We start from the raw sequence: 25202 nt of genomic DNA on the forward strand, positions 1-25202 counted from the left end.
AACAAAAAAGAAAAGAAAAGAAACAAGTGTGGCGCTAGAGCAGATTTTTGTGGACATGCGATTCGAGTCGAACCCCCTCCCCTTCCAAGTGGCCAGTGCTCCAGTGCCACTCACCCTTGAAGAGGCCCTTGATGCCGCCCATCTTCTTGACCATGGCGGCAAACTTGGTGTACTGGGCCAGCAGCTCCTGCACCTCCCTGGTGGTCACCCCGGCCCCCCGGGCCACCCGCGTCACCCGGCCCGTCTGGCGCGAGAACAGCTTGGCCCCCTCCCGGTGGTCCAGCTCTGCGGGTGGACACACGACAGGGTCAGTCATCCAAACCAGCCGTGCAACTTCAGTTCATGCAGGAGAACAGCACGTTTTGGACAACAATTGGGCTGGTTTTTAATCAATACAGTTTCAAGCTAAATACGTACGATATTCTAAAAAAACCCTAGCACTTATGTTTGCACGAGTTGCGTAGCATCGTGAACCACTAAAAACACACTGTTGGGCAAGCTGATGCATATTGGACAAACGTTGTGCAAGTTGGACAAACACGAGCACTTGTGTTTGTCGTCTTTCTGCTGTCCTTGTTGAGTCGCGCTCTAAGTTTTACCAGAGTCGTTCAATGCTTTACTGGTCACAAAACTGCTCTGTAACTCAATGGGAGAGCTTCATATGCTGCGTTTGGCCGCCGCGCGGTGGAGCCACCCTCTCACTGAGGTCACTCCTCGGGCGGCGTTGCGCTGGCTCGAACGGCCGAGCCGCGGCGAGTTTGTTTGTTTTGTGCGGGGAAAAAATGTAACGTGCATCTCGCGCCCTTGTGATGCGACTTAAGTAGTGCAACGACGATGCCTAACATGTGTTGCATCCCGGGATGCCGTTCCTAGTACAACGATACCACAGAAAATGTTTCCTTGTTCTGTTGACCGAGCGACGGGGAGCTGCGAGAGAAATGGAGGCGCGCCATTCCAAGGCAAGAAACGGGAGATTTCAGCTTTGATTATAAGTGCGTGACAGTGCGTGAAAATGCACTGTGTGTGAGAATGGAAAAAAGCAATGTACCGTTTTGAGAGCATCGTGGACCTAGAATTGTACAAGGCTAACTTAAAGCCGGATTTTTGACATATCAGTCAGGTTGTAGCGGTGCTTCATTACCTGTTTGCAAACTTGTATTACCGTGCGCTCAGGCTCGCGTGTAAAAAAGCTTTGGGACATCCTTGTGCTTTTACGTTTCATATTTCCGTGAATTATCCCTTAGGGTTCGTCTTGTTTGTTTTGTAACCGCGCGTGGCCGATTCCGGTTCCTTATCTGGCGTTTCAACCGGAGCGCCCGTTTGCTCTTTTTGTCGTACGTCCCGTCGGGCAATATTGTTTACATGAAAAGGGTGCCACCTTCTCGCCAACTTGATTTTTTGTTTCTTCGACAATGTTCTCGATCCTATTTCCATGGATTTGAAATTAACAACGTTCCGAGAGTAATGCATGCATAGCAAACGCCGCGCAACTCACTTTATTGACGTTCATGTGTGCACGTCACACTGCGGACTGCTTCTTGGACGTTTCTGTTTCATTCTAGTCTTCTTTAGAGCAGGAGCTCGCTAGCTCGCTGCGTTCAGACAAGCTTGCGTCGTTCTTGGCTACGTGACAATATTCTGTTTCTTCCGTGTGCTCCACATCGCAGCGCGAAAAAATAAATTTTTGTACGCTGGACCAGGCTCTTTTGTCTCCCTTCGTAACATTGAATCTTGTTGCGTGTGATAAAATCAGTTTTATTGTTCTTGTTTCGCTTCCTGTTTTTGCAAGGATTGCAAAGCGTGGAAGCGAAAAGACGCATGGTGCAACATATATCTCTTCGTGTTTTGATCCTTCGCATTTCTGTAGCGTTTTTAGATGTTCTCAAGTATGTACCCACTCATTGAAACGACAATACTATTAGGCTATCTCTTTTAGTGTTCTGTGCATTCCAGAGCAATCAACGGATTCATTAAGCGTAGTCTGAACGACGCGTACTTGGTTTCTTTCAGTTTTTTTTATTGTATTATCAATAGGCCCGCAGCAGTCCGTGACTACGCAGCTACCGTATGTGTGGTATTTACAACTTTAGCTTTAAGAAAAGAAGAAATAGAGATTTAAAAATCCGAAAACACGACGGCGCAGCGCTTGTGCCAAAGCACGCAGAAGCCGTTGCCGTTCGCGGCCGAAGTCTAGGGTAATTTACTGCGAAAAATAAAACCCCATTGAAGGCAGATGATGACTGTACTATTCATCGCTAACTACTACGAAAAAAACACACTTAATCAGCGCGCAGACACCAAAAGCAGCGAGCGTTTGCACGCCAAGAGCAGGTCAATACGCCGCGAAAGCGGCGGCTGGATGACCTTAGTGCGGCGGTGGCGCCTGTAGTGGCGCGTGCGGTCCCTATATGAAACGAGCGCCGAAGTTTCGTGACCAGTAAAGCATTGAAGGACTCTGGTTTTACCAAAAAAAAAAGTGCTTCTTGGCATGGCTTGCAAACAAGCTCAAAAGTTGCCCATAGCTGCGAAAACTGAAACTACGGTTCTCAAAACTAAAGAGACTTCAAGTGAAGCTTTCTTGGTCATTGATGCCGGTGTTCCAAAGAAAACGCACTGCAGGAAAGACAACTTTACACAATGCAATGGCACATGATGACGATATTGATGAAACAAGAAAAAAAAAAAAAAAAAAACTTCCCATAGTCGGAATCAAACCTCAGTGCCTCTGCTTTGCGCAGACACCAGCCGAACAAAGCCCATTCCGACTCAGTCACCACAAAAGGAACAGTGCAGCAGAATCAGCCTTTTTCAAGGTACGCGAACATGAACTAGCCTACAGAGCTGAAGAAAAGAAAGGAAAAAAAAATTTCCTCATAACGGCCGTTTCGGACCTTAGCAGTCAGCAAGCACCCCAAAAAAATCTACTTTTCAAGAACATCACTGTCAGAAAGTAGGCCATATTTTCCCTTGGCCAAAACAGGCTGCGTTTCCGAGGAGCAGATAATTGGAGTCATAATATCAACTTACAGCATTGACTACAGCTAAAATTTTTGTATCAATGACAGATAGGGCCTTTAGTTTCAATTCCCTGCCAGAACTGCTTCGTTTTCCCAATGCCTGTTTAAAGCGAAAAATTCGTTTTGGCTTCTTCCGCTCCTACTTCTCAGACTTTCTCATGCTTGTTTGTTTCACTTTCCCTTCTTTGTCTTTCGGCATGAGTTACACTTCAACAGGCAGAACGGCGCCAGTTGATGCCACAGCTTCTACGCTGCCCCTGTTTCATTCACCATGTTCACCTGTCATCACACAGCATGCACTAAGTTCACTTTTGTTCCGCTGCTGAAAACGTGCCGAGATACCGCAATTTCGTGCATATAACCCGCACCAAAAATGCGAAAATTTTAGCGGTGAAGTAGATGTGTGGATTGTATGCGCAATGTGCGTTGGGCCGTGGTGCCCGCACAGCAGTGATAGTGACTAAGCCACTGTTATCCTACTGACAGTGCTTCTTTCCACACATGGCTCAACCTGCAAAAATGTATGCGGCAAGCCGTCTAGTTACTTAGTCAGCCAGGTAAGTTCTTTTGCATAAACAAATGCGTAATGTTGCTTGCGTAGTAGCTTTGGTCCACCCCTTTATGTATAAAATGTGCTGCAATACGTGGGGATATTTCTTTTTTATTCGTCGATGCAAAGTGGGGGTGTGGGTTACGTGCAGGGGCGGGTTATATGCACGAAAATACGGTAAATGAACTGGGCTTTTGTGCGTTTTTTTACGTACTGTGTACAATTTCAGCCATACCTTGTACCAGACAACACCAATGACAACTCTGGATGGGCTTTCGCCCCATGAGGTACTCTCGGAACAACTCCTCCCTCTAAGCTCGCACAGTGGTCAGAGAGAGAGAGACGCACCGTGGTCGTTCATGCTGTCCATGATGGTCATGAGCTTCTTGAGCCTGCCCATAGACTCCTGCTCGTTGCCCTTGGTCATGAAGTCGCTGCTGAAGCCCGGAATCATGCCCTGTGAGGAAGGAAGGAGCTCGGTCTCTAAATGCTGTCATCTTGAGGTGACCCAGACCCTTTTGAACATGCAGGTCAAAACAGCGAAACGAAGGGGCTATACATTCCTAGAACACGGTCCCCACACTCACTAATGCACCGGGGCTCACTTTATGGCCTCTCCTGCGAAGCAAAGCCGAGACTTGGTGAGCGACACGCACCAAACGAGCCCACCAAGTGCTTAATTAACAAAGTTTGTTCGCCAGTTTGCCCCTTCACGCTGTGCCTCAGTAGCAACACTGCATGTAAGACTGAAATGAAAAATTTGCAATTATCAACAACTGAACAAGTGTCGGTAAGATATAAGGAGCGATTTATTTTAAACAGCTGCTAACTTATAGAAGAAAGCAATGGCAGTAGCCCATATGGGCACACAGGCTTTACAACCTCATTGGCATTATTTCCCTCACTAGAATACCGTATTTATTCGAATGTAAGGCGAGGCTTTTCCCCCTAAATCCGTAGCCTCAAAGTCCTACTCCAACTTATATTCGAAACTCAGTATGTATCTATATGGCAATTTTTCTGACTCTCAGAACTGCACCCTCACCTTATAATCTTGACTGCCTTATAATCAAATAAATACGGTATAACTCGCTGACAGAGCAATAACTTCAAACACTGCATTAACTTTTTAAATAGTGCCTTTAAGTATCCCGAAGATGCAGGCAAATAATAACCAAAAGTAGCGCACTGTTCTAAGCAATCCCGATCGTGGCTTGTGGTTAGGGATTCCATATCTGCGAAGCTAGCTTCAGACGCATTAGTGGCGCGCGCAAAATTGCGCGACTGAATGCAAACTCTGAAATACGATGCCAAACACTAGCAATATTTCTAACCACAAGCCAGACATAGTTTTACAAGCTACTTGCCTCCACTTTCTCTTCATGAACGTGTGGCCCGAAAGCAGCAGTGAATTAAAAAGTATTTATTCCTCTTTTCGTGCTGGTTAAGCACTAAAAGTCACGTCTTCTACAGCAAATATTGCCTTTCAAATGCGGGTAACAAGATTAGACTAAAACCCCATTCCTTCCCGAAATAGTTACAACTGGCAGACATATTTACTGTTATAATAAAATTGGGTTGTCTTTCAAAAATAGATACCCATTGAAACGTAACATGGCCCTGAATAGGCAAAGGCTGCTTAGCATTTTCCAAGAAAGCCCCAAAAAGCGTCACCGCAGTGATTCAAATAAGCAGGGAAACGCCACATTTGTTTCAATCAATGATAAACTACAAATTCAAAAAAAAAAAAAAAAAAAATGTCCAAGTGAGATTCCACATGCTTGAAGAGCACTGAGAGGACATTGAGAGAGACTTCAGAGAACTTTACAGACATCTAACCTGCCAGTCCACAGCTGACATTATTCTCAATTAAAAATTCAGGAGGCTGTCAGCAGTAGAAAAAAAAAAGGCGACTAACTTGTCCAAAATGCATGAAGAGATGGGGCAAGATTGTCCTCCTTGTTTTTTCCCTTGATGACAGTTTCGTAACATAGATTAACCCTTGCCAAGAGCTCTCTGGAACTAGGGTGATATTAGGGTAGGTCAGAGGTTCTCCGACATGTTGGTCCCAGGGAACCCTGCTAAGCTGCGTTAAGCGCCAAGGAACCACCCCTCACCGTTTTTCGTTCCGTTCACACTACATTCACGTGCAATAAATTCAAAAGGAAACAAGCTTGCTTGCTTTTGAATTTATTGCACGTGAATGTCGACTTCACACAAGCGCGTACGCTAGCAGCCCTTACCTCAAACAGGAGAAATGCGCATTGGGGTAATGTAAGGCCGAGATTCAAGTGAAACAGTTTAACCACGCGGCCTGTTTCCGAAGTCTGGCAGGCTATAAGCTGCCGGCAGGATTTATTGCGAAGCTCGCGCCTTTGTGTTATGCACTGAGATGTGCTTGCTGACACTCGGGCATGAGTAATGAAGGTTCCTTAGATCGATCGCATGTAGGGTTCGCCATCTAAGTTTCTTAGCGAGTGCGGAACGAGGGAAAATTTATCAGCGGCTCGCAGAACCGGGTCTGCGGAACCCCTAGGTTCTCCGGAACCCACTTTGAGAAAGAATGGTGTAGGTGAGTACCATTTTTTGGTTCCCGCAAAAAAGGACTTCTTAGATACTTGGAAGTGGAAGAGAGCAACTTGATGACCGTCCCACCAGCCCACAAGTCTAGGAAGGCTAAGCCACACGCTTGACAACAACCGGTCAATATCACTAACTTAATTACTCGGCAACATAGCAACGCTAAAAACACACTAACCCATCCTTCAGTAGAATCAGTTTAGAAAATTGAGACAGCTTAGAAACTGCTGGGAATTTTCTTATTTCTTTTTCCCACTCCATTTTAGTGTTTTACATGTGCAGCTTAGTAATCTTTAAATGTGCTTGCTCACTTGTTCGCATAAAGTTTTACTCTGTTTTTCCAGTTTTTCTTCTTTCTTTCTTCTGCTTTCCAACCAACCTTCATGACTGTACGACCTGATACTGTTCAAATATCAACTTTTGACAGAAACACCTGTGCAAACTAAGTAAAAAATGATACCTAAAAAATGCTTTTCGAACATTTTTTTTTGGTCCCAAAGACGCATGTGCACCCTTGGCAACGATTCCCTATGCTCTGTACTGCATGGATTTATTTTTATGGTGCATGAATAGGTACGCTTTCCTGGTTGTATATAACTAGCACTATTACTGTCTGCTTCAAACGAGGTACAGTGCAGGCGATTTACGTATAATGCTACTGGTTACAGAGTGGAGCGGGATGTAATGCAGGCTTTTCTGATCCCCCCCCTCCATTTTCCTGCCACACAGGATAAATGCACAATAAGCATACCGCTTAAAACGCTACTTCCCAGTTATAGTGTGGGTTTTTTAGGCAGTCTGCTGATAGAACGAACCAGTCGGTTTGTCAATTCAGTGTTGGGAAATAAACAATGAAGGAATCGGCCGTCCAACACAGCACGCTCGCCAGTGCCCTCTTTACCTTGGCTGTGGGAAAGAAAAAATACGGTATCCTTTCCCCCACGCCTTCCATCTGAAATCACACGATAGTAACAACGAAGTCTTTCTTTCACTTTGGACCGTTTCTTTTTCTAAGAACTAGCCAGCCACCAAGCCCGAGTTTTCTGTACTCGGAAGCTACGTAGTTAAGCAACCATTCCTCACATTGTGAATGAACGAGGGAGGGTGAAAATGAAAGGAAGCTCGTGTTCTTATCATGTTGCATGAAGGTACTGGCCAGGTTCCGGACCCCCAAAAATTGGCAAACCAAACACACTCCTTAAAAAAAAAAAAAAAAAAAAAAAAAAAAAAAAAAAAAAAAAAAGAAGCTTCAACCGTGTCTGCAATTCATGAAAAACTGTGCAGCAGCTAATGCAGTAGAAAGAAACGTTATCAAAGTTTTGGCAAGCATTTTTGAGCAGAATTTGTTTGAGCAGTGGTCAACGAAGAATGCTCCAAAGGTAGGTTGCAATTTGGCTTGGTTTGCACACATTTTGGTTACAGTAAAGTACTGCTTGCACTAAAGTGTTGGTTACTGCATCTCCAAAATTCCCTCCCTCCAAAGTTCCCTCCAAAATACCAACCCTGGAAGGAGGGCGTTTCGGGGACCAAAGCAAGGAAAGTTTCCTGCCAAGAAGAAGAGCTGTTGAAGTATGTTCAACAGATGAGGTCGTCCTGTCTTGCCATGTCGTGCGAGATGCTACACTTTGAAGCACGGAAAATTGCGCACGAGAAAGGGATCCCTGTTGCGGCATTCAAGGCGAGCAGAGGCTGGGTGACGCGCTTCATGAGATGCCACCAACTGTCTCTCAGACGGAGAACGACCCTTTGCCAGCGGTTACCGCAGGACTACGAGGAGATAATTTTGTTGTTTCACCGCTTCGTGATTGGATTACGCCGAACGAGGAACTTCATCATGTCCCAGATTGGGAACGCTGACGAAACGGCACTGACGTTCGACATGCCGCCCAACACCACAGTGATCGAGAAAGGCGTCTCGTCTGTGCCCAACAAGACCACTGGCTGCAAAAAACAACGCTGCACGGTGATGCTTGCCGTGAAAGCGGATGGCCGCAAACTCCCGCCCTTCGTCATCTTCAAGAGGAAGACAATGCCCAAAATGAAGCTGGGGGCCTGCATTCACATCCGTGCTCAAGAAAACGAGTGGATGAACGAGGAGCTAATGCAGGACTGGATCGACACTGTCTGGGGCAACAGACCGGGGACTTTGCTGCGACTGCCATCGCTGTTGGTGCTCGACAGCTTCAAAGGGCATCTTGTGGAGAGTGTGAAGGAGAAGTTGTGCGACATGCGGACCCACCTGGCTGTTATTCCTGGTGGCCTAACATCTGTCCTGCAGCCCTTGGATGTGTCGGTCAACAAACCCTTCAAGGACTATGTGCGCAAGATGTACGTCGAGTGGATGGCCAGCGGAGAGCACGGGCTCACTCCCACTGGGGGGATAAAGCGGCCGCCACTGGAGACGGTCTGCGAGTGGATCGTGGCAGCGTGGGACATGGTCTCACCCAGCATCGTGGAGCACAGCTTCAAAAAGACGGGGCTGTCGAATGCACTCGACGGAACTGAGGACGATGCGCTTTGGGAGGGCAGTGATGGCGGCCGTGACGACGACTCGGAGTCGGATTTCTCGACGAGCGATTCCGACTACACCACAACCAGACTGGACTTTTGTAGGTACTTTTGACTGTGTACTTTCAACTACTTTTCTGTGTACTTTTGACTGTGTACGCGTTTAAATAAACGAGTATCGTTCGCTTTTGCTATCATACTCAATTTTCTCTTATTTGTATAGTCCGCTCCGCGTTAGGACCGTTTACACGTTACTTTGCAGTATTCGCAATATACCCGCGTAATTTGCGCACTCCCATTTTGAGGCCCTAAATTCGCGAAAAAAAGTGCGCAAATTACGCGAGTAAATACGGAATTTCATCGTTATAGCCGATATCACACGCAGCTTTCGTGCTTTCACTTTTGTTATAAAAGAATAAGTGACCAACCAAAGTTTGCCATAGCCAATAATTCGCTATATCAGTGTTCGTTACAACAAGGTCCAACAGTATTGTAAATGAATAAATTCACGCCCTATTGAACAAGTAGTGCACCCACCATGACGTGATGATGATGATTGGTGTTAAATGGCACAAGGCCAGCTAGGGCAAAGAGCACCAATGACATAGTTATTTAATGATACAGCTGTAAGAGTAAATGCCAAATTATTTCAGTAAAAACAAAACGAAAGTGAAGCGAGATAAAATCCAACGAAAATGGCTGGTCTATAGGGCCAGTTGGTGATCACACATGATATCAGTTCCAAAAAAGTGTATCTCTGTCAAAAGTTTAAGAGTACATTTAACCGAAAACGTGGGGTTATCTCCCAGAAAGTATGCAGGATGCAGCGGAAAGTTGTATCTGTGTAGCCCTGGCAAGTGTTCATGTCGTGTTGTGTCTAGTGCTTTGCATTGTGTGAGGATGTTTGTTACGGACAGACGCTCTCTGCACGCACCGGCTATGCAGTGGTCTCACCCACCATGATCTGGCTGAAGGGTCCCATCTTCATGATGTTCTGGAACTGCTCGTACATGTCGCGCAGCGTGAACTCGCCATGCTTCAGCTTCTCGATCAGCTCCTCGTTGTCGTCCAGCTTCAGCTCGTTCACCTTGTCGATCAGGCCCTCGATGTCGCCCATGCCTGGAATTTTTAAGACGAGGGGAGGGGGACAACACACAGCGTTGAACGACCCTCCCACACCACAGAGCGGAAGAAACCTCGTCTCCTAACTCCCAACTGTACCACTTTGAGTTTTGCCACTTTCTTCGTTCCTTTCAGAATCGATTTGTCCACGAACAGCGTTGGAACCAAGTTGGGTGAGTGAGGGGTACCAAAGGCTAGTTCTCTAAAACCAAAAAAAGTTGTATTTTGTCATCAGGGCCCCCGTTAAGACGGGACACTGCTCTTAAAACAGCTTCTTTTATTTTTAGGTGAACTCTCTGACAATTGTCAGACTTGCTGCATTTTTCTCACTGATTTCAAATATGGCATTATTTTTTAGCTGGTCAATTAGTTTCCGAGATAATTTAGAAATAATTAGTCATTTTGGGAGGAACAATGAATAAAACAGTGCTGGTCACAGAACTAGGGTTGCCACCTGACCGGTTTTGGACCGGCCCGATCGGTTTTTAGACCGCAGGCCGGTTGCCGGTGTGTACCCAAAACCGGCCGACATTGGTCGGTTTTTTGGCCACCGTGCAGCGGCTATTTCTTTTTTTGGCCTTTTGTAAGCGTCAATACAGCCACTACCACGAGAAACATGTGTCGACAAGCTCTTCAAAGACAAGCGAGCGAGAAAATATGTGGCCGAGCGAGATTCCTCAGATGGAAGGGAACCAAAGGGAGGAATAAAACCCCCAAATGCCACCGGCACGGTCAGAAAGGGCAGTTACTTTTCACTGCAGCACATTCAGAGCAATAACCAAAATCTCGATCACTTTGAGAGCAAGCATTATGTGGATTTCTCTATAGGAAAGCGCTACACTATATGACATTGTATGTAAAAAGATACAAAAAAAAACGTGGTCTGTTTTTTAACACAGACTTAACCTTCTATATATCACGCCCCCCCCCCCCCCCCCTCCCCAGAGGGCCAGTTTTTTCTGCAGGGAAAGGTGGCAACCCTACATAGAACTGTAATGCTTATGTTTTGCAATAAGAGAATCGGTTTTTTGATGCACTGCTTGGAACCAATCTTACAGCTCATTAAACATTGGTGGTTGAAATGTGGAATCAAAATGGTTCCTTGCCACTGGTGCCACCAAAGTTTAATAATGAGCAGCAAAATTAGTTCCAAGCAGTGCATCAAAAAACCGATTCTCTTGCTGCACTCACCAGGGTTCATAGTACTGGAAAACACAAGCATTACAGTTTTATGATTAAGACTTTTTTGTCCATTGTTCCTCCAAAAATGACTAATTATCCCCAATTATCCTGGTAACTAATTGACGAACTAAAAAATAATGGCATATGTGAAATCAGTGGAAAAAAATACAGCAAGTCTGACAGGTTTCACAGAGTTTACTTAACAATTAAAGCGAGCTGTTTTAAGGGCAGTGTCCCCCTTTAAGCTTGTTTTTGGAACATGCAACCTTAACAAACAGATCTGCAGCAGGGCAAAAAACTGGTACTAGACGGTACCCAGTAGGCAACCAACATTACTGCACGTCCACAGTGATGGAAAAACTGGTTGTGCGCATGTGCAGGTGTACCGGGTACCATACCGGGACCGGTTCTCAGCTCTGCTCTTCCCGTTTTTCGTTAGCGTTCACAGTAACTGCTGTTAGACATAGTACACCCTTGTCAAAATTTTATTGGCCAATCTAAGCCTTTGCGACCACCAAGAAATCAAAGAATAAGATTTCCCTTTAAATGCGACAAAAATATTTTACGACAGTATGAAAGAAAAGTATTTTCTCAATCTTTCCGGCATAAAACATTCCAGCCTTGCTTGGAAGGTAAGCTTGTACATTGAATTTTTCGCGGCCTCCACACTTTCGGCTTTACCGAAAAAATTCTGATAAAGTCTGTGCGTACTACCGTATAAGGTGGAATATAAGTCAAGATTTTTTAGCGAAAAATGTGCCGAAAAGTCACCCCTCGACCTATACAGCAGTCACTGGCATCATTCTGGTTGTCATGTAGCAACACTGTAGCCATCAAGCCCATCCAAACCACAAAGGCACCATCGCCAACACCATCAATCAGACGCGCCACCACCTTTGTTTTGTTGCTTCTCCCGCTGTCAGTGAATATGTTTGTGCTATTTTTTCCTAGCTCAAAAAGAGTTGAGGTGCCAGGCGCCTGTTCCCAGTAGCATTTAAAAGAAAAGCTGGTGGCTTTCCAAAGTTAAAAACGTGTCCACTTTGGCCAGTTTGGTGTCACCAAAAGAAGTGTACGTTACTGGCGTTAGCTGAAAGGGCAGCTCTCGGTACACAATGCTCGGAAGACCTCGCTTCATGGGCACTGCTCTGTGCACCTGTGCTGCTGTACAAAGTGGCGACACTTGTCTTTGAGCGTTCTGTGAAGTCTCTACGAATCACTACCCCAAGATGCTTGCTGGCCGCCTGCACAGACTGGCTCTCAGTACAGTCTGCACTCAAGTGTTCCATGCTTTGCGCTCGCTTAACAATGACATGGTCTTGCGAGTGCTTCATTATGAAGTGCTGCATAAGCAATTGCCTGGACTGCACCGAGGACGACCTGCTGTGTGGGCGACAGCCAGCGAGATGCAGTCGTTTGATGGCATTTCAGACAACCCTAATAGGTAATCTGAGACGAACCAAGATATAGTCTTAATACAGTAGAATCTCGATGATACGATTCTGGGTGATACGAATTTCGGGATGATACGAATTTCTGAAAAGTCCCGGCAAAATTGCATTGTTTGCAATGGGAAAAATTTCGGCTGTTACGAACGGACTTGCGCGGCCCGGCGGATGATACGAACGAGCCGACGAGGCGCCCGAGTGCCGAACAAGCAAGTGACGGCTCTCTCTCCCCATTTGTCACTCTTCTTTCTCCAGAAACGGCCGGGCTGTTGTTTTCTGCTCGCGAAAACGCGCCCCGCACGCCCCATGCGCGCCGCGAAACGACGAAACCTCTCGCACGCTGCGCGCGCCGCGGCCGGCGGCGGCAACATGGCGGCGGCTTCGGCCGCGAAGTGGCACGGCCGCTTGAGCGACTGCTTCTAGCCGCTCTTTAAAATGCCGCTCAAGGCAGACACGAAGTTTCTTGTGCAGTAAAGGAGCTGATAACGTTGGCGAAAACGGTACTATAAAACATCATCCGCGCCGCTAGTGAAAGCGCCCATAAAATATCTGCCGGAGTGCTAAGCCTAAACATCTCGGGCGGAGCCAGCGGGCTGTCTCGATCGTTTCGCAAGTCGTCAGCGTCTTTTTCTGACCGAGGTAGGAGATACCGCGGGCGCGAAATTGTCAATGCGGCCGTGAAAATACAGCGCGCGCAAAGCCGAGGCGTGCGAATCGCTTGCAAAAACGCACCATGCGGTTCACGATTGACTGTTGCGGCGTGTAGCGAGCTTGAGCACAGCGAGTGAGGAGACGAGCGTGAAGCTTTACGTGCTCCAGAAAAGACTGCTTTGCGACAGGGGGGTTTAAAAAAGGCAGAAAAAATCATGGATTTGTTCATGCGAAAGTAAGAAAAGAAATAAACGAAAACTTTTTTCAGCGCTCAATTTTTTGGTCTGTGTTGGTTCATACGAATTTCGGATGATACGAATATTTTTCGCGGTCCCGCGAGATTCGTATCATCGAGATTAACACGACGTTGTGTACCAAATTATTTTTTGCATTTTTTGGCTGCAAGGTAAGGGGTCGACCTAAATTTTCTGCACTATAAGGTATTTACGCCCGAGTACACGACGTAATGGCGACCAAAATCTACAGCAAAATCGTGAGAACAGGAACCCCCAAAAGTCCCCGATAGACCGATTTCACCGAGCTAACTGCACACGGATGCGTGTTCCGAAACGGTCGACGGTGCCAGTAGTGCTGCTTGCCACTCTTCAGCTAGATATTGGCACACAACTTGGTACAAGCAGGCCTAAAACGAACGAAGTCTAGGCAGAACAGCGCAAAAAAAGACAAAGACAGAGAGAATTACACGACAAGGACTGTGGTGAACCATCAACTGGTTTTATTGGTTTTTATGCGTCAGCACAGCCTCTATAACCTTGTCTGAGAAAGAACTAAATTTTCTACGCATGTGCAGATAAACCTTGTCAGAGCTCTATATATTGTGTCTGTTTCGAAATAAAACCAGTTGATAGTTCAGCGCAGTCCTTGTCACGTATCTCTCTGTGTCTTAGTCTTTTTTACATTGTTTTGCCTAAATTATGTACCAGCATGCCCATTTTGCCACATTAAACGAAGTCTATCAGGTTGACAACAACCACAACACCTGCCTTCTGCATATGCCAGACATTACTAGCACTAACAGGCATTACCGGGAGAGGCACGAATGAAAAAGCAGTGGAATCACCCGCTTGGAGGAGCTACACAACCAGCTTAGACAAATGCCGTGGTAAACGAGGCCAGGTCAAGTCGTTCCCACTCACCCAGGAGTTTGCTGATGAACGGTTTGACCTTGAAGGGCTCAAAGTCGTCTATGTGTTCCCCGGTGCCTATGAAGATGATCGGACTGTGCGTCGCCGCCACCCTGCACCACAGTGAATTTCAAACAAGAGGTGTCAACAATCCGCACATTAACTCCAACACATCGGTGACTGAAAAATTACTTTCACGACAGAAGCATCTTCCATGACCACGAAACTTGCTTACCTACCATAAAGTCGGGGAGAATGATAAAGAGGCAATAAATAAGAGGAACGAGAAGTGAGATACGTGGGACAGTTCCTATTGCCGGGTCCACATCCTAAGAATACTTAATGTTTGCAAAACCAGTTAATTAGGACAAAATGAACACAGCAAAATAATTCTAATTCGTGCTTCCAGCTGTGAACAGAGCAAAGCAACTGGATGGCATCCTTGTCTCAAATTAAAAGAGACGCTTGCCATTTCCTTCTTAACTTGACTAATCATGAGCAGCAGCGTATTATAGTACACTTAAACTTCTTTATAAGAGGCACGTACGAGGGAGAAGTTTCTGTCGCTCACATGAGAGGTCTCTTATAAGCACGGTACCACATTTTCACTTAATGATCAACCCGTAGTTCAATCTAGGCACCGTACGACTAAGATAAGCTCAAAGGAACGCTACAGCATGTTGTAAAATATTCATTCTAATTTATGTTTCGCCCCGAGAATTCATGAAATAGTTCTGAATCCTTGTTTGCATCATTACTGTATTTTAAACTGTTTTTTTACAACAGCTTCCAACAAGCTTTCTCTTCTTTCACTGTCTGTAGAAGATGAAGCATCGTAGATGTTGAGTCTGCAAGCCTGATGAATAGCCACAGCTTCTTCCACTGCGTGCTCTGCCTATTCATCAGGCTTGCAGGACTCAACATCTGCGATGCCTCTTAAAGGGACCCAGAAAAGCCTTCTGTAAAAGTTACAAAAGGCCTGTATTGTCACGTAGCACCAATATAGCGATGCAATGCCGTTGGAATTATTGATCTACATTCAGTATTAGCTGCGCCAGAAGCAATTAAATGCACCTCTCCCCACTTGCCGATCGACTCCTCCTCCCTCTCTGCTTCCTTCAAAGCAGCCGGAAACACTGGGAATAGCCATGTGACATCGCCACGCTCGACTTCCATTCTGCGCTAGCTACATTCCTGCGCCTAGGCACGCGTCAATCGCTGCGGACACGCCTTTGCCTCGGGATTGCGCAGGAAGGAGGGAGAGCAGCCGGAAGCCAATAACAGTGACACCGCCGACGGCCAACCTCGCCGGCGATTGGGCGAATCAGGGGGCACCTTCGCCGTTGCGTCAGCCGCGGTCGGCTCGCTGCGGCGTCGCGCTCATCGGCTGAAAAAGGCGATCTTCAAAAATTGTTTACAAATTATCCGTACAACGTATGGTGCTCACACTTGGCTCAAAAATCCCCCGTTATGTGTTCTACCACCTGAATGCATTTGATTGCCACCTTCACAAAGCTTTTCGGGGTCCCTTTAACTCTTTCGGGACCGCCGGAAAAAGTGATGAACAAACTTGAACTCGGTACAAACTTTTTGTTACATAAAGAAAAGGCACCATCCTGCTTTAGCATATACCAAAATGCAGCTAATTATATGTTATTTGACATAAAATACCACGTTTTACTTCAACACTGATGAGAACACCATGAAAAAATCTGAAAGAACTTCTAAAAAAAATACAGAAAAAGATAGAAAAAAGCGTAAATATAAAAATATTCACAAAGAATAAAATTATTTCAGGATATACAAAATCTGACACAATGCTTTGTTTTTACATCGCAAAAGTTTAATGCGGCTAGGCGTAACTGGTTTTTTGTTTTGTGTGTGATCTCTTTGGCACTAGGGCCATAGCTACGTCGTTGCCCAGGTACACACCGGGCTCGGTGAAAACTCGATCCGTTTCGGCGCTGGTGGCAGGAGATCACCACCATAGGTAGTTAACACCCTAGTGAACAGATATAAACCAGCGAGAACATATTTCCAGCGGATTTCTTATTGCGCTCACGTGCGAGTATGACACCATGTTTGTTTACATTCGAAACCACCGCCCATCAGAATAAAATATTTGGTGCGTTGCAGCCTGGCGATAAAAAAAGATACTTCACAAAAGAAAAAACTCCAGTTTTCAAACTATCTCCTAGATGTCGCTAGGTGTTCCATCGAGCGAAAATTTGTATTCTGCAGGCGTGCGAAACCATCGATCATATGTGATCGATGGCCTATGGAGCGGTCCCGAAAGAGTTAACTGGGCGCAACGCGACTGGGACAGCGCATTTCGACGTACCGGTATTCTTGGCTTGCGCAGAAGCTTGCATGCGCGGTCACGCTCTTACACATGGCAGTAAGCTGTAAACACTTGTGTACATTGTATTTCCGATGGCAGGGCTTCTCATCGTTTTCATAGCTGACTGAACCACTACGAATTCAGTTGTAATAGCGACTGCGGGCGTCTGTCGTCCCCTGTGTTTCCACAACGGACGCAACTGCCGTTAGTCACTGGTGGCATTGCATCTAAAGTTAAAATGTCTGTTACAAGCAAGATTGCTGAATAAAATTCAAGGATAACTTGTCCTTTATAACTATCTTGTACATCCTATTCCTGTTATAAAAGAGGCCAATTTGATGGGAAAGATAGGGCGGCCATCCATGTGGGTGAATAGTGCCTTACATCCATGCCTCTTATAACATGGCTTGGCTGTATCAGGGAAAACCTGCTGGGCAGGTTGTACTCAGGGAGTTAGGCACAAATACCGCCATGTTCTCCCTTAGACATTGCAACACGAGACATTAATAGTGCAACAGTGCTAGAGCACTGCCCAAGAAGAGCAAGTTTTCTTACAAAGTCCTTGTTACACTCACAACTAACTCCCCGCCAACACGAACCATTTATTGTCTGAGATACCTTGGGGTACGTCGAAATGCAAAACATTTCTGCCGCAAAATGTATCGGCTGATTGAGAAACAACATTTAAATTTTTGAGCAGATTTAACAAGTTGGCTTTTCGTTTCCTGTAGCTTAAGACAAATAAACAAAAACTAAAAGGAACACAAAAAAATAAATAAAAAAAGCAAGACTCACGCGCTCAATGCTCCACCACCCTTCGCATGGCCGTCGAGCTTCGTGACAATGACAGCTCCGACGTCGACTTTCTCTTTGAAGGCACGTGCCTGCATCGACAAGCATCAGGGCGCACTGAGGGCGCACTGAGGGCACACTGACAGCACACTGTGGCAAGCAGGTGGAGTAGGCTAGTAAGGGCCAAATCGACCGAGTAGACCGACCAAATAGACGGTTGGTTTGAAGCCCCACCCCCATCATCACCATTATCAGCCTGTTTGTGTTCACTTCAGGATGAACGCCTCTCCCAAAGATCCTAGATGGCACGTCTATTAAGTGCTAGCCGAGTTTACCGTTTCCCCACAATTTTCACAATTTATCACCTCTATTAAGTCCTTGGCTGACGGCTGTTGCATTTACGATCGATTGGCAGCCACTCCGTTAAACGGGTGGTCCACCTATTGTGCCTCAAGCCCATTTTCTTCGCTTAATTTTCGCTAGATTGTCTTCCGCACGAGTGTGTTCCGTACTCCACGCAGCTGTTTTCTTATCCCAATTTCCTTTCCGCAGTTGCGATGAGCACTTATGAATTCCCAAGACAGACATAATCGCTTACTGTTTCCATGACTTTGTTACCTCCCGCGAAGTCACTTTCCTTGGCAAGCTTGTTGAACATTGTCGTTGATTTTTTGCTGTTTATTTTTTAATCCAGCGACCCAAGTTTCTGAACACAGTTAAAGAAGCATGCTCTGCAATTTCCGACTGGTTTGGTAGAACAAGACAATGTCAAGACAAGACAAACCGTAGATGGCTTAGATATTACCCATCCATTCGCACCCCAGTTTTCCTCCACTTAAGCTTTCTGAACACAACGCCCCGACAGGCCGTAAATAATTGTGGATATAGAACACTGTCCCATTTTGAAACAGGTTTAGAAATCGACAGCTGCTGCTGCAACGCAGCTTTCCCCCGTGTAAATAATGAATGAATCCATTGAATGAATTGATGAGCGAATGAAGGAATGAACCACAAGAGGTGAGCAGAGGTGAGGCACTACCAGTAAGCTTAAGTTCCCTCCCCCTAAGCCTGTTAGTGAAGACTCCAAACACCTGGCTAATGCCCCTTTCTTCATCGCACAAAGCGACGATAAGGGCAGGGAAAACAGAGAAACTGCAGTACTTTTAGGGCTTCTAAAGGAACTAAAATGATATTACTTCGCTGTAGAAGAGAGCGTGAAAGCTAAGTGTTCGTTCATTGCTCCTACTGACCCCACACTTCAGGAAAGAAGTTAATCACAAATCCAATTAAATAACCGAAGGAGAAGCACCAGCTGACTGAACAAATTACTGTTCCAAATCACTGCCCATCGACGAACTAAACTTAAAGCTCTCTTGAGCCTTTCCGTTGGGTGTAATACATACCATATTTACTCGCATAATGAACCCACTCGCGTAATGAACCCTCCCCCCACTTTTCTTGTTGAGAATTGACTTTTTTGTCACTGAATAAAAAATGCAGCGGTGATATGTTTTTATTTTAAGCATGGTTGCTGATGCTGTAGGCGATCGCAGTAACTTGCTACAGTGCTACAGTACACGCAGAATTGCTAAAAATGCATTCCAAGAAAAACAAATCTCATCAGTAGCCGGAGACGTGAGCGCGAATGCCGTGGCTTAGAATTAAAAAATTGCGCGTTTGCGGTGCGCCACCTGTTGACAAACCTTGCGCCATAAAAACGTTGTGGTGTGCGAACAAAGCACCAAACGTACTCTGCACTCCTTCCCTGCTATTTGATGTTTAATCTTGTTCCGCCGGCGTGCGCACAAAGCACTAAACGTACTCCGCACTCCTCTGCTCTTGCTGTTACGCAACTTTGCTGACTTCGCCATTACGCTCCGTGGTTTTGTTGTTCAGCTGTGTTCCAACCTTTTTTGTGGTCCTGCTGCGCGGCATTTTAAACTACAGTGGCGGAGAATGCGCTGCACATGGAAATGGCACAGCTGCGTGGCACTTCAGTGTTGACCGAGTGAGTGTAGGCTATGGGCGAAAACGAGAGGTTTCCGGGCGGTGAACAGGGGTCGCCGTGTGTTTCGTGGGCCCAAAGGAAGTTTGCGGTGTCGTAAAAGAAATTTTGGAGTGCCTTGAGAGCACGGAAGACAGTTCCGACAACAAAAGTGTGGCTGCAAGCGACTTCAGTGAGGAGGGAAGCTCCATGGCGAAGGGGGACGATGGCGAGTTGCAAATAAAATATAAATTTCATTACGTAATTACCTACGTGTTTTTACGAAAATGGTAAGGCTCTGACAGCGCTTCTCCTAGCAACTTTATTGCATGAAATTTCAACTTTAAAAAATCTCTTGCAATTTTCTTCCCGCATAATGAACCCTCCCCCCAAATTCATGCCGAATTTTCTGGAAAAAAAAAAGTGGGTTCATTACGCGAGTAAATACGGTAATCAACACCATTTCTCACTATTTTCACTCTTTTATTCCTCAAATTTGCACCGTGAATTTTGCTCACATTTACACAGTGTAGCTAACAAAAACGAAATTTATTAAGGGGTCACATGGGTCTTTGACCAAAAACTTCATTTTTACAGTTATGATGGTGAAAATTTGGGGGCATATGTAGTTTTTCATTCTGATCGTAGATGTGAAATTTGTTTTTGTGTTAAACGACTGCATTCAAATTTATTCGGATTTCTGTATTTGATTATCTGACTGCTTTTGTAAAAATACCGCTGGAGGGATTCAGCTGAAGAAGGTGCCAGTGAACTGTGCACAAATCAAGGAGCGCAATAAGACTAACATTGTTATTCTATCTGCTCTGGACCAGAGGTTACAACCGTTTGAAGTCTGGGCTGGGAAGGCAAAATCGGTTTTTTTGGTTGCCACCTTCCCAGCCCAGATGTCAAACGGTCGTAACTTCTGCTCCAGAGCAAATAGAATAACAATGTTAGTCTTATTGCACTCCTTGATTTGTGCACAGTTCACTGGCACCTGGTTCAGCTGCACCCCTCCAGCAGTATTTTTCCAAAAGCTGTCAGAAAATCCAATACAGAAATCGCAATAAATTTGAATGTTGTCGTTTTACTAAAAAAAACAAATTTCACATCTACGATCAGAATGAAAAACTACACATGTCCTACAATTTTCATCACCATAACTGCGAAAATAAAGCTTTTGATCAAAGACCCATGTGCTGCCGTAAGCACACCACTCACTTTTTTTAAAGGCATTTTCCTCTCGCCAGTAATTCAAATTCTTCAGGTCTCTCACACTGAAACTACACATTGGCCACGCCACGTGCCGTAGTTAAAAACTCCGGGTCAATTCTGACCACCTGGGACTCTACAATGCGTTGTAACCTTGGCATGTGGGCCTGATTTTTTCTTCCAGGCCGGTAAGAGGACCCCCCACTGAGTGAGCTTACCTGAGATTCGCAGGCTTGACCAATAGAGGCGTCCATGACGAAAATGATGTTGTCTGGGTTCTACGAGAGGACACAAGAAAAAAACAAACAGGTGTCACAACAACGGGACGAAACCCCTCGTGTCTTGCAAACAGTGCCCCCAACCCAAAACTGGGAAAAAAGGACACAAAATAAAAAGGTGCAGGAGCACACTTGTTTACCGTATTTTCCGCTCTATAAGTCGCACTTTTGTACAAGTAGCACCCCTCTCAAAACGGCAGTTTAAAAAAAAAAAAAACGTATATAAGTCGCACTGATGCATAGGACGCACTGGTGTACAAAATGCACTTGTTAATCAGGTAAACTTGTAGAGGTTCAGTTCATTAGAAAGTGGGTCGAAAGTACATGGCAGCGGCGGCCGCCGGCTCTGAATGCATCCGCGGTAAGCAGTGCTAGACACATGCATCTACTGCCCAAAGTCTAGACAGAACTAACTTCTCAAGAATGGTTCATTGATACACACAGATGGCATGTACTTGCAGACGGCGTTTAGGCAAAACCATCGAAGCCGTCTTCCTCCGACTCGCTAACAAATAATTCATTCATTCAGACCACAGCGCTGTGTCTCCCATCGTGCGCTGACATCATGCAGCACACAGGCACCTTTTCGAGCGTGGACCATGTGCGGCCGCCAGGTACCAAATTTATTCCATACATTAGCCGCACCAATGAAAATTTCAGAAAAAAAGCGCGACTTATACACCGGAAAATACGGTAATTTTTTTCAAGCTGCTTGTGCACAGCTTTTATCACACCAGCCCTTGCCATGTGATAAGCCTGTCTCGTCAGATGTGTTGTGTCATTGGCTGCACTCACAACTACAGAAACTCGTCAAGGGCTCCTAAGCTGATTCCTTTCTGTCCGGTTCCATCACACCAGCAGTTTTGGCACCACAATGAGAAGAGCGACACCACGATACAATTGGCTCGAAGTGAGAGGGACAAACGCACATGTTTGACTGCAGTGTAGTTGTGGAAAAAACACTGGGAGTTTACAAGTTTTTTTTTCATAACCAGAATATCATTTTTTTTTTAAATCTTGTGACTTCTGTTTCCCAGTACTGATGGCACAGAAGCCTGGGAGCAGATGCCATGCTTTGGCGTCTGTCTCTCACGTTCTGTCGACAATCGGAGGAATGCAACTGCCACAGCCCTTCTCCCACTTTGTACAAGAAAAATCTGGCACCCGAAGACTGCCAAGCGCATTAAACAATGTAACTGCAGATGGAGGACTTTGCCTACGCGGCAGTGCCGTCGGAAGACGACGATGAAAGGCATGATGACGACTGCTACTGTGCGTACAGTCGAACCTCGTTATAACAAAGTAGTATCAGGATGGCAAATTAATTCATTATAACCAATATTCATCATAAAAGTACAGGTGAAAATCAGCTATAACAAATCGACAATCTGGCTCGCGCAAATACACTTGATACAAAAATTCATTTTTTTTTTTTTTGTCTTCGAACCCACTATACACAAGGTAACCCTTACCTTTCTCCTAGTTGCATGTCAAGCTGAGTGAAGCAAAATATGAGTATGTGCAATTACCACAGAACAGAGTTCACTCGACAAAGCAGGACTGCGTCCTTATTTATTCGATGAAGGATGTGACCTTCGTCTGGTGGATACTCACAGCTCTGAGCAGGATGGAGTTTTTCAGAGTGTCCACAAACAAAAGGGCCTCCATACTTCTGAAGTTTAGGACTACGGGGAGTTTTTTCCAATTAGCTTCTCAGCCTCCTGGTCAAATATTTCTTCGTTATATCCGATCACGCGCGGCTCTCACGGTTTCAGTTTTGTAATAAGAGAGTAAGTGTCGTTGAAATAAAGCGTGACCAAGCAAAGTCTGCATTTAGTTCGCTATAGCCGATAATTCGCTATATCAGTGTTCGTTATAACGACGTTCAACTGTACTGCATTAACGGTCTTTGCTGCTTTCCAGTGCCATCCAAAATGGCTTTGCACTGCTTCGTCCGGCTGCTCCCTCTCGTTAAGGGGGCAGACTGGTCTTAGAGCTATTTTTTTTATTTACCAACCAATTTTAATGAAACTGCACTGCGTTATAGTTTTTTGTGCTGATTTCAAATGTGCCATTAGATTTCTTGTAAGTTAATTATATTTCGAGTTAATTAATGATTAACTGCCATTATTTTGGGTCACAGTTACAAAATAACCACTCCATACAGAATGGCAATTACCACGTGGCTAGGCAGACAAATGACTAAAGAATACAACATAGGAAGAACTTTTTTGATTCAGCTATTTTTGGTCATTTTACAACACAGGGAACTTCGCTTCTCCCGCGCTTTGCCAGAAATGGCTCGCGGGTGGTGCCAATTGAACACAATAATAATTTTCCAAAGCCTCCATTTGAAAAATCTGTTTCCAACATTGTATTCTCCACACATTTCGGTATCAGAAGCAAAAAGAATTAAAGTTGTACCTGCTCTGGGTGCCAAGATATCTGAGGATGAAATGCTAGCTTTGCATTGCAAGAAAAGTGCCGTTTCACCATCGAATTCTGCGCTTACCGAGCTGTAGGGTGCACTTTAAAATGCTATTATAATATAATAACAACAAAATATGATGCCTTTTGATGAGGAAATTTACAGACTGATATAAAAATGGCCGCGTAAGCCAAAAATGCCATTTTTGAGAAAACGCTTTTTTTGACAGTTTTTCGGCCCCAAAGACCCAACTGCCCCCTTAATCCACTGTCCGTGAGGCGAGAAGCTACAGGTCGACCCCCAGCTCAGCTGTTTCTCCAGCCTCGCAGCACTAGTGCAAGCCGCACCAATTCACTTTTTGCACGTGCGTGGGTGTGTGAATGGAGCAAATCACAGCCAAAAAGTCCACAAGTTGCTGGAGCGAAAGGAGACGTCGAAAGAGGCACAACTGACTTGAGAATACCACAGACGGGCTTACGAGCTCTTACCGCAACTGCACATACGCCTTGACACCCAACCTGTGCATAATGTGTTGCACTCGCACAGTGCAACAAAGGAAAGCTCGAAGAGTTAAGCAGGAAAGGCAAGCGCGTGGCTCTGGCGCACAGAGGTCTGACGCAACCACTGGAGATGGACCAAACACGATAGTCAGGTGAAGGGACCAGAGCAACAGCAATTGAGTGTTCTCGAAAGCAGCATCACGAAAGGTCCCCCCTATCCCGAATACAAGAGCTGGCCGACACTGTGGGCGACCCAGCGCCTTGGGCATTGCCCCAATGCAAGACACACCCCGACTACCAGCTCACAACAGGAATGCAAAAGGCAGATACAAGCTAACTTAAGAAGGCACCTGGTCCTAAAACAACTCCTTTTAATTTTCAAGTAACCTCTGCCAAACTTGTCAGTCTTGCTGCTTTTTCCCCGCTGATTTCAAATATGCCATTATTTTTTTTTTGGCTGGACAATTAGTTCCTGAGATAAATAGCCATTCTTGGTGAAACAATAGACAAAGCAGTGTTGGTCATAAAACTGTATTCCTGATATTTTCCAATGCTATGAACCCTGGGGAGTGTAATAATCGAAGCAGTTTTTTGATGCATCGCTTGGAACTAATTTTACAGCTCATTGCACTTTGGTGTTTGAAATGGGCATCCGAAACGGTTCCTTGCCACTGGTGCCACCAAACTTTAACGAGCTGTAAAATTAGTTCCAAGTAGTGCACCGAAAAACTGCTTCGATTATTGCACTCACCGGGTTCATAGTATTCAGAAATATCAGGAGTAGAGTTTTATGACCAACACTGTTCTGTCTATTGTTTCACCGAAAAATGGCTAATCATCTCTATCTTGGGAACTAATGGATCAACTGAAAAAATAGTGGCATCTTTGCAACCATTCAGGAAAAAGCAGAAAGTTTCACACAGTTTACTTGAAAATTAAAAGAAGTTGTTTTGAGACCAGCGTGCCTCCCTCAACGACTTCCCAGGGAGTGTTTCAGGGGCAGAAAAAAAATAAGGGTCTTAGAAAACTGTGCACCAATTGTAGACATGAATTTTGCTCCCACGTAGGACCGCTATTTTAGAAATTATCGAAATATCTGAATCTAATTCTGTGTCAGCCTCTAGAAAAGAAAAAAGAGAAAACCTCCGCAGAGATGCAGCTGAACAAGGCGCCAGAGAACTATGCACAGGTCAGTGGTCACAATGCGACTACCAGCGTCACTCTACCTGTGAGGGAGAAACAGTTACTAGAGGTGTGCGCAGGCTTGGGTCTACTCAAAAGACCAAGCAGCGGGGTTCGGGGAAAGTTCATCACATTTCACAGGCCCTATTTCTAGACCTCGACACACACAAGTGTAACACTTCCGCATGCCTACACGAAAAACTACAATGAGAGCCATCTGCAACTGCATTTCTTGGGACGAACTGAGCAACACAGCACATCGAGATGCAAACAAAATGAATGCCA

General features: G+C 45.3%; 1 protein-coding gene across 1 annotated transcript in view; it reads right to left on the minus strand.

Moving 5' to 3' along the window:
- Positions 1-25202, minus strand: part of LOC144166420 (signal recognition particle subunit SRP54) — a 58658-nt gene that overhangs the window by 7461 nt on the left and 25995 nt on the right. Inside the window, exons 7-12 of the mRNA XM_077695946.1 lie at positions 20748-20807; positions 17337-17425; positions 14213-14313; positions 9614-9774; positions 3916-4024; positions 115-285 (exon numbers count right to left, since the gene is read on the minus strand). Of these exons, the coding sequence (XP_077552072.1) occupies positions 115-285; positions 3916-4024; positions 9614-9774; positions 14213-14313; positions 17337-17425; positions 20748-20807 (691 nt within the window). The remainder of the gene's footprint in view (positions 1-114; positions 286-3915; positions 4025-9613; positions 9775-14212; positions 14314-17336; positions 17426-20747; positions 20808-25202) is intronic.

This window comes from Haemaphysalis longicornis, unplaced genomic scaffold (assembly GCF_048455015.1).
Source record: "Haemaphysalis longicornis isolate Haplotype H1 unplaced genomic scaffold, Haemaphysalis longicornis Haplotype H1 scaffold_17, whole genome shotgun sequence".
In the NCBI taxonomy this organism is placed as follows: domain Eukaryota; kingdom Metazoa; phylum Arthropoda; class Arachnida; order Ixodida; family Ixodidae; genus Haemaphysalis; species Haemaphysalis longicornis.